Genomic DNA, 14,214 nt, shown 5'->3' on the forward strand with positions numbered 1-14,214 from the left:
GAGAGAGAGAGAGAGAGAGAGAGAGAGAGAGAGAGAGAGAGAGGAAAGAGAGAGAGAGGAGAGAGAGATGTTAGGCATGTATATATCACTGGACCAACTATTCATATATATGCATACGTACATATGTGTACACACATATATACATATGTACATATACACATATATATGAATGATTTATTTTATGGGTACGGGTGTTTTTCCTGCACGCATGTCTGTGCACCATGTGCATTTAGTGCCTTCAGATTCCAAAGCAGGCATGAGAGTCTCTGGAACTGCAGTTAGAGACAGCTGTGTGCTCGTGTGGATGTAGGGAGCCAATCCTCTGCGAGAGCAGCTCATGGCGACCGAGCCATCTCTCCAGCCCCACACACGTTGTTTCTCTAACACATAGAGGAGCTAGCATTCATTTTCTGAAAAAAAAAAAAAAATCATGATATCAGCTGCCACAGGGAACCATACTTTCACCGCCGATTTCGGCCTTAGGTCTTTAGAATTCTTACCTCATCTTCTTGATCTCAACTTCATAGAGGCCATCCCTGAGGAACAGCTTGTGTCCTGTGGAGCCAAAGACTGCCAGATGGGTCCCGTGGCCACCAACAGCACCCATAACCCCTCCCAGCAACTGATCTACACACTGCTGGGCATCTACACCAGTATGTACACACGCTCAGCCTCTTACTGTGGTGAAGGTCCTTTTCTATCCCATTAACCAACGTTCTCCATAGAAACCCCTGCCACCCTTACCTGGAACGAGAGACGCCATGATCGCGAAGCCAGTTTCCCAGGACAATGGTTTCTCATTGCACTGTGGGTGTGTCAGCCTCTGTGATTCCCCCAAATGTGCAGAACGCACTATATAATTTGCGATAGTGGGAGGCTATGTTTGTGCTTGCCCTTTAATAAATAAAGCAAAAGCCCTGCCAGTTATAGAACTGGGCCAGTCTTGGGTGCTGATCTCTGACAGTGAAGTCAGTGGCCAGTGCTGTCCAACAAAACCCCATGCAGTATAGGGGTGCAGTGTTTTAGGATGAGGATGAAGCAGAAGAGTGAGAGGGAGGTGGGAGGTGGGGGTCACAAATGGCTTCTGTGTTTCTACCTTCTTTGATCACTCGCAGTCTATGCATGTGCTTAGCAGAGATCCTGTTTACATTGCGGCAATGACAGCAAGAGGTCCTGGCTTGTGATTTCTCAATATCTACCCCAGCCCCTTTTCTGTAGTGAGGAGCCAGACACCTTTGGAAACTACTGGGCTAAACAGGTGTTCCTGTCTGCTCTCCACCATTCTTAGTCAGTCATGAGAACTGGGTCGTGTGAAATGGCAGTGCTGTACAACTGGGGCAATAGATAATTCAGGCTTTGGGCATCACAGGGTCACATGTGTCACTCACTATTGTCTTTGTGGTGGGTGGAAAGCCACAAATAGCATTGATAAATGAATATGGTCTTTTCAATAGAACTTTAGCTCTATATTATATCTATAAAAGGCTGTTAAGGGTGTCTTGTCCCGCAGACTGTTAAGTGTCCATTCCTGGCTCTCGAGGAAGCACAGGCCACAGGCAGGTGTATTGTTTGCAATTCTAGGGCTCCTCACTTGTGGCCTTGAGGTGCCTCCACAGTGGGGTTACCCACAGGCCCACAGCCCCCTCTTTCTGGTACATCCTCTGGTAACAGCCTCTGTCCACACACATTATTTATACACTGGGTAAATCTGGCTGCCTGGAGAATCCTGTTGCCTACATAGCAGGTCAAGTGGTTTAGGTAAGGAGACCATGCCCAAACCGGGTGGAGACATCATCTTATTCTGATACCTGGAGATCTTCTATGACTCTTTTTTAAAGCACAAATAAGAAAAGATTGAAAAAATGGGCTATAATGGCCATGGTGGCATCCCTGGAGCCTAGGGTCCCAAAGCATTGCACTCATAATGAAGTCTCTCACAGTTTGTCTTTAGAATTCAGTGTCTCGGTTCCATGACACCAGCTCATGCCTTGGAAGGTCTCGAACCACTGGCATTAGTTACAACCACTTCTGAGTAGAGGATGTGGCTTCTGAGTCCACGACCCTGTCACTCGCAGGCTCTCACTATTTCTTGTTAGAGATGGCATTTTCTATGCCACTCCAAACTTGAAGTCTCTGGCTGCAAGGTAGGCCACAGAGAAGGATCTTCCCACCATCAGTGGAGAAGAGACACATGTTTTCTAAACTTTACCCGCACAACATCTGGATGGTTAGAAAAGCACAGGGTGTTTCCCATGCCCAGACACCTGTTCATTTAAAGGGTGACTGAAGAATGCCCATGTCGGGAGCTGTCCAGCCTCCTTGGCACCTAATCAGCACCACTGAAATAGTTCAGTAAGTGACATTAGAGGGCATGCTGTGTAGTCAGGAGGGAAAGCGGCTGAGTTACAGAAAGCTTTGAAGGGATCTGGATGTTTCTAGGTGTAAGTGTGTTATTAATGAGGCGGTTTCTGTGATGGGTTCTGAGATTGGGTAGACCATCTCTGCAAACATTAGGCAGGAGAGGTGGCTTCATAGATCCCACGGCTCAGTAAGGCTGGAGAATGATGACGTAGCCAACCTATGTCAGTGTCCACAGAAGAGCCTGTGGCTGCGATGGGAAAATGTATTAGTAAGACAGACAAGATAAAGTCGTATCATTTTTACGAGTGCCAGGAGTAAGCTGTTGTTACCGGGAGCAAAAGGGAACAAGCACATACCTCGGGTGAGTCTGACCCATACTCCCAGAGTGAATCTCACACCAGGAGTTTGGACACCTCTATCCCTGGGGAACTGCCCTTGTCAGAAAGAAGAATATCAGTGTTCAAAAGATGTCACAAAAGGCACCTCTCATCACTAGGGGCCAGAGGGTCCTTGGTATGAGTCACGACACCCACACGGATATCTGTTTCCTGTGCAGGGGCATGGAGCTGACTGGAAAAGTAAGGTGGGCAGAGAGTGAAGACAGATTTATTGGCTCTTTGCGTTTCGGTTATAGATGTACAGAATGTTCAGGGTGAAATGAATACTTTAAGGTTCTTGTTTTGTTCCCCACTCCCAACAGATAACCTATTTACATGGTTCAAAGTACAAATGCAACGAAAGGTCCTAGGAGCTCTGGTGCCCTCTGTTTACTGTTCCACAGAGTACATCTCTCTCTCCGAGGTCTGCCTGCAGACGGCACATGTTCGCCAGGGTCTTCAGGGTGTTTAATGCATGAATAGATTTCTGTATCCCTCTTTGACTGACGCAAAGCTCTGTTTTCCTCTCATCATCTGTCTTGGGGGACTTTTGTTTTTCCTTCCTTTAAAAGCATGCTCTTCCTCTGTGAGTAATGGCAATGCTGACCCGCTGTGGTAGGCTTCAAATGAAAGCAGATCTCAAGTCAACTGTAGACCTAACACACATGTGATCAAGAGCAACTTGTCACTAGTTACCCAATAGCTAGCTGTCTGTGGAGATGGGGAGGGGTGGAGCACGTGTGATCCAGGTATCCTGACAGCCATCCGTGTGTCCTTCTAGGCAGTGGTGTCCTGGCCATCCTGCTGGTAGCTGTATTTCTCGAGTCCATGGAAGATAAAGTACAGAATGAAGGAGAGACAAATTCCAGACCACCACCTCTCTGGTCCACATTACTGTCAACCTTCATGCTGTTTAGAGACAAGCGTTTGTGCTTCCTGATGTTCCTGCCACTGTACAGTGGGTTCCAACAAGGGTTCCTCTCTGGAGAATACACCAAGGTAGAGAAGCCCAGCGCCCATACTCTGCACCTGGGCTCTACATAAAGGAACTTAAGGGTGTCCCAGCATCAATGGCCCAGGGTCTCTGAGTGGATTCAAATTCATGGTTTTCCTAGTCCTACAGTAGCTGAATCTATGATTCGAGACGTCCATCCCTGACTTCTTTTCTGAAGGGAGGACTTCCTGCTAGCCAGCTGTCTTCCCTAGAAAGAACAGAGCTGGTAGAAGGTAGCTATGACTAGCTGTGTATTGCACCCATGTCTGTCCTGCTAACTTGGGGTCTCCCCTGTATTCTCATGACTGTTAAACATAGGTGAAGGAGTTAAATCTACGAGTAGTGTTGGAATTCCCCACGCCAGCATTCATACCATATATTCCAGTCTAGAAACCCATGTGGCCTGCTGCTTTCTTGCTCATGCCCTACCTGGCTTTTCTGTACTTACAGAAGACACCTCACCTGGGCCAGCACAGGCAGTAAGGACACATAGAGTGGACCACTCCTAGTGGCAGACACAATCACAACTACTGTTTCCTATAGGAGCCTGTCCCCAGGTTCTGTTGTTCTGAGGAACCCTCATGCTGCAGGATGGAGGGAGCCACCTGTCCCAGGGAGCCCCGGCTCTTTCCGGGTCACTTAGGGAAGATGCAGGAGTCAGAGCAAGGCTGGGATCCCCCATGCTACCCCCAAGCTTTGCCTCCTCTTCACACTAGGAAGTACCTTGTCCCCACTCTTAGGTAAGGGTAGTGCTCCAGAATAGGACAGTTAGTACCCACCCAACCTAACCTGCATTTTCATAAACTGCAACTATCTCCGGACAGGTGTGCCTCGTGCAATATTTAAGTGTCCTGGTTTTACCAAGCAACACCACTCTTTTTTTACTGGAGAAGGGGATCGGTCTTCTGTCTTTATTAAAGAAGGTTAGCAACTAAAGAGCTGTGTCCTCTATTTACCCAGTAGTGGAGGCCGAGTGTTGAGGCTGCCCAGTGGCCTCCCTGCCATCTATGGATGCTCCATCTCCTTCACCTGCCCTTAGGCCTGATAGGAAGTAATCATATCTGTCAATGTTCTTGTTAACTCTGTGTAAAATAGCGTGTGTACCACACCTGTGGCAAAGAATGTCTAGGAAGGGGTTTTCCCAGATGCCTGTCTATTCTGGTCCAACCAGACCATCTCCCACATGGCAGTGTAAATACAGGTTGTGAGCCACATCTGCATGTCAGGTGTCACATGGCAGCATCAGACTGGAACCACAGTGAGCCTATAAGCACAGCTAATTGAACTCTCTGCTTCCCTCTAGTCTTATGTGACCTGTGCCCTGGGTATCCACTTTGTGGGCTATGTGATGATTTGCTTCTCGGCCATGACTGCACTGTGCTCCCCGCTGTACGGGAAGCTCTCCAAGCACACGGGAAGGGCCGCACTCTATGTGTTGGGTAAGTAGACACAGTCAGCTCACACAAACATGGGGCAGAGAGGGCTGTAGAGGAGCCTCAAAAAGGGAAGCCCTATGGGCATGCTTTCCTGCCTACCCGCTGTTCTCCCTGTGCCCTGACATCTCCTGCCTTCCTCCGACAAAGGGAGGTACCCACTTTCCTCTCACAGGGATCTTCCATAGATGTCATATCCTAAGGAACAAATCCAGATATCTCTCTGCTCTGATATTCTCTGGTATTCTCTCAGTGTTTCCATATTGGTTAGAAGTCTAGCTCACACTGTAGGGAAACAAACTCTGGGTCTTCCAGCCACACAGCAGGGACTAGGGTCCTCAGAGCCTAGAGGCCTCCCTAAGAGTCAGTCATATACTCACACACCAGAGTTTTCTCTCATCATCCTGCTTCTGAGCATTGTGTGAAAGTTAGAAAGGCTGAAAGCACATGGGTATGGATGGGGGGTCCCACCCCAGGCTCCCAAGGTCCGTCTTAAGCAGAAGGAACAGCCACCCGCTTTTCTGTCTTGTCTCCTCTGACCAGGGGCAGCCATTCACTTCTCTTGCATTGTGGTCTTCCTGCTGTGGCAACCGAACCCGGCCCAGCTGCCTGTCTTCTTCATCCTCTCTGGCCTGTGGGGAATGGCTGACGCTGTCTGGCAGACACAGAACAATGGTAAGTGCCCAGCATAGGTGAACAGTGCCTCTGTCTCTCTTAGTCAGCTGTCCTTGAGCGTAGCAAGGCCAGGAGGCCACCACCAGGGTGAAATTCAAGCTCTCTTTGTATGGCTAGTAGAAGTCCCCAGTAGAAGGCAGGTCTGGAGCCCAGGGAGTGAGAGATACAATAGGTCTCAAGGATCTTGCTCTGGATCTAAAGTGAGTTCTTATCTCTGAACTTGCATGATGGAGAAGGGAGGGTTGGGTGAGAACAGGGGCTCCATGCAGCACAAGGTGGTCCCCGGAGTGCTCACAGGTGTGCACAGATGTGGAACCAGAGGAAGAAATGGCAAAGAGGGTCCACAGAGCACCCAGATAGGGACCACAGGACACTAGAGTGCACGCCACTGTGTTCTGTGGATACAAGGTCATAGAAGATGGAGAAAAGGGTGCAGAGGAAAAAGACACTTGTGGCACTTGTGGTTTATGCTCCTGATAGACAGGTGGGATGGTCTGATGACCCCCCCAACTGAGCAACAGCCAGGGAGTGTGACTCCCTGACCTTTGTGGTTGGCAGTTGAAATGACTGTGAAGAAGCCGAGGTAGACGTCACTTGAGGGAGACCTTGCCCAGTTAGAATGCATGATCGAGAAGTCAAGAGGACCAGCAAGTAGAGGTATAGCTAAACACAAGAGGGTGCATGTCTTTGGAATGTTGCTGTCCAATGGGCTGTGGAATGGGAGTACCAGGTCCAGGGGCCGAACCAGGGAGGCTCCAAGAGAGTCAGTGGGGAGGGGGTGTCTCAGTGGTGTGACAAGGTTGGGGAAATGCCAGGGTATTTGCACAGGATTTGTTGGGGGTACTTTCTTCTACCCCAGGAGCAGTCAGAGGGCTTCAAGGCTGAGAAGGATGCAGGATGCTGTGTGGATGATACCTCAGGGCAGGTGACAGGGTGTGTGTTTGGGTGCTGGTTATAAATAACATAATGAGCTGGGTACTCCTGCCCCCAAGTCCTCTACAAACACCCAAGGTTCTGGAGTGTGTCTAAGGATCGGGTAGGGCAGGGCTCTGTGTCTGGAAGGTCTTGAAGATGCCAAGGGAGCCCTGAGATGGGTGTGGTTCATAAATGACCCCTTTCTCACTCTGTTCCATCTGTGCTCAGGATACTTTCAGGCTTAGACAGTTGCTAAAAAAAATCTACAACAGCTTGAGGCCAGGGTTGCTGGGAACAGGAGGTCCGGCCACTGCTTGTATATCTGTGTGTTACCATTACACATTACTGAAGATGGTGGACTACATCCCCCAGAGCTCATCCTTGCTGTAACCCCAACGTGCTGTCTGTTTACAAGAGCTGAAAATGAAAATGTAGGGAAATCTAAAATGTCTGGTTATAGAGGCTGCGCTGGGTCCATAGCACTGCTGGCTTTAGTGGAGACGGAACCTAACGACAGATTGTGTGTGGATGGCACCCTGCATCCAGTTGTTTTTGACCAAAGTCAGTAACTAGGAACAAACAGCTAGACTTGTCATGGGCTGTGATAGGCTCCTGCTCACAGGAATGCATGGGTCTTCAGTGTGTGTGTGTGTGTGTGTGTGTGTGTGTGTGTGTGTGTAGTGTTGAGGTTGAGTAATGAGAAACTCACTTTAGCTTTTCTCGGAAGTTCAGAACTATAAGCTAGTGACATGGCAGATCACTTAGGAATTTTAGATACGTTATACTGTCAGCAACAGAGACAAATTGCATCGAACCCCGCACAGGCCTAACAGAATTCACTGAAACACACATGGACTCCCATTTTCTGCATGCTGGTAACCTGAGCTCATTGAATTTGCAGAAGCAGTAGTTATGGGAACAGGGAAGGCACTGGGAAAGACGGCCTGCTTTATCTCCCACGCCAGCACCCCAGAGACTTAACATCATTGCAACAAAAACCAGTTTTATTTCTCTTTGACCTCTTTCTCTTTGACATATACGGATAACTACCCAAACTCTCCCTTTCTTTATATGGGCATGAAATACTCACAAAGAGCATCTTTGTTAAACTTTGCAAATTATTCAAGACTGTTTGTATGTGTGTGTGTGTGTGTGTGTGTGTGTGTGTGAGATAAACACTCAAATCCAGTGAGTAACTTGAACAATGACTGTTGAATAAGGGATGATAATTTAAATTGAGATAATGTTAATCTTTTTGTCCATGTAAGAGTGTAATTTTTGTTAAAGGATACACCAGTTTCTCAGGAAGCAGTTTCTTTGAAAGCCTGTGCTTGCAGCCACCCCAGTGAGGGGTGTTGAGAGCTGAGCTGAGCCCCTGCAGCTGGCTCCGCCCAGGTCCCCACAGCACAGCACATCCACACGAAGGCATCCAAATGGTTGTCTGTTCCTTTACAACATGGAAAGTTTCCTGTAGCTTTGGCCACATGTCAAGAACAGTGCTGTGTGAGGCTGGGGAGATGGGATAGTGGGTAAATCCACTTGCTGCATGAACAGTATGTGACCTGAGTCTAGATCCCCAGGACAGACCCTGTAACCCTAGCCCTGGGGAAGGGGAGTGGAGGCTGGAGAATTGCTAAGACTTGCTGGCCAGGCAATCTAGCCGAAAACCAGAAAGAAAGTTCAAGCTCTAGTGAGAGATGACGTCTCAAGGGAGTAGGTTCAGACTACTGGACCGGGATGTTCAATGTCCTCCCCAGCCTCGGACTGCATGTGCATGCACATAAGCACATAAGCACATGAAGGGCCGATGTGGTAATACGGTCTCTCCTAATTCATGGAGCTAAATGGAGCTCACAGCACCACTGTTTGGGTCATTTTTCATCCTCCCTCAGTTTGACAATCTATCACAGGACTCTGACACTCACTCCTCTTGCTGGGGTTGGGTACCCCCGAGGGCGAGGGTGCCAGGATTTTCTTCAGCCTCCTAGCAGTGAATCTCTGCCTATCTGCTCATTCAGTCTGACAGCTGAGGGAGGATGGATACGGTTGCTATAGCAACCCTCACATGCCATGGCAGTGCATTTAAGACATAGCATGTCTCATCTAAAAATACACTTTGCCCCGTTAGCTGCTCGAAGGAGCTGTTTTCAAGTTCATAAGTGCATGAAGTCTGACTCCTCCTGGGTGTTCCATTTATTTAACCTGCTTTTCCAACAGATGAGACGCCTGTACGCTCCTTCAAATCACCTCATCTAAGGGCTAGAATCAGTGTCTAAGTCACTTCAACCTTGAGTGCCCTGAATAGATGAGGCAGACAGGTCAGGCTGAGGCTGAGAGCAAAACAAATCTCTTTGTAAACAAACAGGCTAGCTCACAACAGTTTATGTTTATAGACAAGCTGCAGAGGCAGTACCAATCTGCGCAGAGCTCCTGTCCAATACCCCCTCCACCCCCCAATGGTTGAGCCTCTTTCATAGCAAGGGAAGGCTGGCTGCTGTCAGGAAATGGGTTCATTGTGGCTCATGAAGGGCAGTTATTGTGGGATTCCCCCAGTTTACCACGAGCCTCCATTTCCTGCTGTAGGATCCTGTGTTGGATGCTACCTTGCACTTGACATCCATGTCTGTGTATTTAATTAGAGGGATGGTCACCTGCTTGCCCGCTCACCCATCCATCTAGACATTGCTGATGTGGACACCTGTTTTTGTTAGTAATGTAGACAAATAGATATTACTTCCCCTCCCTTGTCTATCTAATTTTAGCTTGCTTGGATACCTCTCCCTCAGGGGTGATTAACAGGCATTCCTGAAAGGAAGGTGGCAGTTCTGGCTATGCATCCAAATCCTTAGCTTCTTTGGCTGTCTGGTAACCTGGCTTCTTCTGATGGAACTGTCGGTGTTGGCAGAGAGGAAGGGACAGGGCCATTTCGTGAGGTCCAGTTGCCAGATAGATCACCCTGACTCTCCATAGTTATCAGTTCTGGAGTTCTTACTCTCCCAGCCTGGCATCCTCCAGCCCAGAGTCCTCTATGTTGGACCTTTCTACCCAGGATCCTTCACTCTGAGCACTCTGTCCTGTCATCCATCCCCAGGGCCCTCCCTCCTGGTGTTCTCTATTCCAGGTTCCTCATCTTAGAGACCTTCATCCTGGGTCATGCTGGGAAGTCAAGCAGGGTTTCTAGAGGCAATATGGAGGTCTGAGGATGGTCCTGGTGAGAAGGGTTGTGTGGTAGGAGCTGGATGGAGCTAGATCAGCAGTCTGGGGCCTAGACAGACGGTGGAAGATTATCTGGTCTGTCACTGTCTCGTTGTGTCCTTCCTAGATGCACCTGCCACTCATTCATGTCATGCAGTGGGGTCCCAGCTCTCATCCACACCTGTCAAAAATGTCCTGTCCCAGCACAGGAAGGAGTTTTAAGGATATGTGAGTTTTAAGTTTGCTGTGGCCAACAAAAAATGCCATAAGCTGGGGACTAAGATAAGCACAGCTTCTCTCACCCTAGGGTGAGATTTCCTCTGCCAGACTGCCAGACTTCTTCCACTCAGAAAGTTTCAGGAATGATGGCACACACATGTACACATGCACACACACACACACTCACACACTCACACATACACACACATGTATATACATACACACATGCACACACTCACACACATATTCACACAGACACACACACACATATACACATATACACACACATGTATATACATAGACACACTCACACACATTCACACAGAGACACACACACATATACACATATACACACACATGCACATTCATACACATACACACATACCTACACACCCATACACACATGCATACAGACATGTGCTATGTGTCAATTTAAAATTTAAAAATTCAAAACTGCTGAGAACATTAGAAAACAGAAGTCACAGAACTAGTAGTAGAAGTTTGGGAACTTTCCAGTGCCCTTGACTCCACTTCTAAGCAGTTGGGCATCGCCTACTGGACTACTGCTACCCAAGTGTTGATGGCGTTACCTGAGTGGACAAATGTAGGTTCCATGAATATAACTGATTCCTCTTTAGCCCTGGGGACTGGGGAGGAGCTGCACCCCAACTTGCACAGTGATGCCTTAACTACTTGGCAAAACAGATCAGATTTTGCTTTTTTGAGTAGATACTGACGGTCTTCTTGTGGTTTTCCCCTTTAAAAATCCTTCCCTCAATCCCCTTCTAACGGAAATCTCAAATTTGGCTCAGATATTGCTCATTCAGCTAGCAGCTAATCAGTAAATCTTTTGGTTTTAACCGGTTTGAGTCTGCGGTCTTTCCCCAGGGTCATAAACTCCACAACAACACGTACTCAACTCTTTGCCCTCTTCTCTTCATCCTTAGAGAGAGGATTGGCCAACTCCCTCCAGCAGCTAGTGCCCTGAGACTTCCATGTATCTCCTCCTGAGCTACGTACTGCCATCTGGCTCGTCAGCAAAATTCTGTGCTTTTATTATTTTTTAGCAAGAAAAACATCCAAGATATTTTCAAGAAAACTGGCAGAGGCAAAGCCTGTCTTCAGGATCCTAACGGACCATGTTTGAGGTCTTTGTGTATGTCTGTGTATCTATGGCTGGTACACATGTGCATGTGTTTTTGTGATATCTGTGTGGTATCTGTATGCATATGTACATGTATGCACATGCACATGTGTATGCATGTGTGTGAACATCAGAAGTCAATGTTGTCTTAGTCATTCTCAGTCTTATTTTTTGAGACAGATTCCCTCCTTGATTTAGCTGGGTCAGCTGGTTAGCAAGCCCTACACGTTCTCCCTTCTGTCGAAGCACTGGGAATGCAGGCCAGTACCTGGCATTTTCTGTGGATACTGGGAGTCTGAACTCAGGTTCTCATGCTTGCCCATAGGCACTTAACCCACAGGGCCATCCCTCCAGCCCTGTTTGAGGTCTGGCACAACATTTCACTCTGGTCTCTCCTCCACAGCTCTTTTTGGTGTCCTGTTTGAAGAGAACAAAGAACCTGCTTTTGCCAACTACCGCCTCGGGGAAGCCATAGGGTTTGTCATTGCCTTTGGATACAGCTCATTTCTGTGTGTGAGCACCAAGCTCTACATTCTCTTGGGTGTCTTGAGTCTAGCCGTGGTTGGTTACGGGACTGTTGAGTACCTGGAATCCAAGGCCGCTTGCAAGGTCCTTGCTGCCGAAGAGAAAAACCAGGTAGAAGAAGAAGAAATGAAAACAGAAATGTGAGTGTGGTCAAGTGATGGGAACCCAGCCTGGGTCAGCGGAGGCGTTCAAGCGATAGACTCGATTCTTCACAACTGTTTCGGCAATATGTGGACATGCTAAAGATCATCTATAGTTTTTTTTTTTAATGTATTTTCCTCAGTTTAACAAATTTCCAGTCTATTTTTCTACTCATGGAAATCAAAAGTATATGCAAAGGGCTGGCAAGATAGCCCAGTGCTGATGTGCACGCTTAGCAAGCACACGGCCACACCGTCAGTCCACAACACTGCCAAAAGGAAACCGCAGCTCAGTAGTGGGGAGGGGAAAATGGCTCAGTCAGTAAAGCACTTTCTAGGCCAAACATGAGGACTCCAGTTTGAACCCTCAACACCCATGTTTTAAAAAAAAAAAAATCAGGGAATGGTAATGTGCCTGTGTAACGTCTGCACTGTCGAGGTAGAAAGTCTGTGGAGCCATTGGCTAGCCAGGAGAGCCAGACCCATGAGCTCCAGTAAAGATCTTGGTGTCAAGAACTAAGGTTAGTAGCAACCAAGGACACATAATGTCTACCTCCTACACACACACACACACACACACACACACACACACACACACCACTCACATGGAAGTATCTTCTAATTTAATTGTAGATATGAATGCAATATCAAAATTTTCCAGAACATGTTTACCTTAGCCTCTTTTTTTTTTGTGCCTAATAATCGGAAGAACCATCATTTTATAGGCACCATAATTTTACAAATGAGTGGACACCTAACATCACAAATTTTACAAATGGGTACAGGAAGTCACCTGAACAAAGACCCTGGGCAGTTTTGTGCCTTTTAAAGTTTCCTGGGGGCTTTTCTAAATAAAATATGTAATATTTTTATGGACCTACTTTTTGCCCAAATATGTTTTCTAAAAACTCATAAGGATCACAAGCATACAACACACACACACAACACATACATGTACATGCATGCACATGCATGGTTGCCATGTTGAGGATTATATGTGTTAGAGGCCATTGGAAGGTTTGGATGGGATGCCGGGAATATAACTCTCACTCTGGTGAAAGTCAAACAACTGGAACATCATCATCATACCTGTCAACTGCTCTCGCTGTGGTCACGGTGGAGTCAGACATGACACATGTTACGTGCCACAGGCCCAGTGGTGTCTTTTCATTTTTCTTCATCTTAAATAGCACAGCTGCCATTTTTTCCCACTCACGCTTTTTTCTCTAAGTCCTTTGTCAGAGATGGCAGATACCTTGGTGTTCCTACACAGAGCACACTATTCCCTGAAGAAAAAAAAATTCTATCTCCTTCCAGTGAATTTTCCTCCTCTCCAACCAGTACTCTGAGGGGTCATCAGTGATACAGGTGGGGAAATTTAAGATACGACACTGGAGCTAGAAAGATTTGTCTGTATTATGCAGAAGTGTACCTGTGGACTAAGGTGCATGCAAATCCCTGTATCCTGAGTCCCTCAATGACATTCTGAGGATGGCGTGGTGTCCTTAGAGGAAAGTCTAGGGGCATACACAGCGGCCATGGAGACGTGGACCTCACACACACTCGGCTGATGGGAACTGGATGCCTGCTGGTCCTGCTTTGGAAGGCCTTCCTACCTGAGACCTCTCATGTCTCTCCCTGGTTTCCTTCTATCTCTCCACCACTCCCACTCTGCCGCACATGGGCTCTCCTCAATGGCCCAGCGTCACAGACATCTCCTCTGAGATGTAAGCCTATTTTCTTCTACTCCATCCTTCTTGCTGACAATCGAAAACAGGCTTACGTGTCACACAGAACTGCACCCCATGAACAGATTACGAGGACTTCACCCGATTCACTTGATAGGTGTTTAATTAGCACTGTCTTAGCTACCACCAGCAAGGCAGTGGTAAGACAATGGGGTTCCACTGTGGAGAAATCTTTTACACAAACAGTGAAATGAGTCACTAGGCAATGAGACAGGAGAGATAAGATTCTGGGTCAGCACTAGGTCAGGAGAAGAAAGGTTAGGAAGATGTTAATGAGTGCAGCCCTCAGGGTGAAACTAAGCAGTGTTCAGGATTAGGGTACAACTCTCTACATAGAGTCTGCAGGGTGTCATGTCGTAGAGAAGGGGAGCTAAGAAAAAATCCAGGAGGGTGACCCAGCAAAGGACTGTCACCTCCTTACCTGGAGAATGGCTGACTTGTTAGTGAACACCAACATCCTAACACTGGGCATGTTAGTTCTGACATGT

The 14,214-nt window shown here is 47.5% G+C and overlaps 1 protein-coding gene and 1 non-coding gene across 3 annotated transcripts in view; both read left to right on the plus strand.

Annotated features, from left to right (window-relative positions):
* Unc93a (unc-93 homolog A) overlaps positions 1-12,030 on the plus strand; it is a 23,411-nt gene extending 11,381 nt beyond the window's left edge. The window contains exons 6-10 of one of the 2 annotated variants that reach the window (XM_028782647.1): positions 528-653; positions 3,520-3,737; positions 5,036-5,171; positions 5,709-5,840; positions 11,717-12,030. In XM_028782647.1, the coding sequence (XP_028638480.1) occupies positions 528-653; positions 3,520-3,737; positions 5,036-5,171; positions 5,709-5,840; positions 11,717-11,982 (878 nt within the window). In that variant the 3' untranslated portion in view covers positions 11,983-12,030. The remainder of the gene's footprint in view (positions 1-527; positions 654-3,519; positions 3,738-5,035; positions 5,172-5,708; positions 5,841-11,716) is intronic. The other variant, XM_028782648.1, reaches the window with a different exon arrangement.
* Positions 737-898, plus strand: LOC114634025. Its single transcript, XR_003713273.1, has one exon. It is a non-coding gene; the product is annotated as a U1 spliceosomal RNA (small nuclear RNA).
* Positions 12,031-14,214: the final 2,184 nt, after the last annotated feature.

Source organism: Grammomys surdaster, unplaced genomic scaffold, assembly GCF_004785775.1.
Source record: "Grammomys surdaster isolate TR1022 unplaced genomic scaffold, NIH_TR_1.0 810, whole genome shotgun sequence".
Classification (NCBI taxonomy): Eukaryota; Metazoa; Chordata; class Mammalia; order Rodentia; family Muridae; genus Grammomys; species Grammomys surdaster.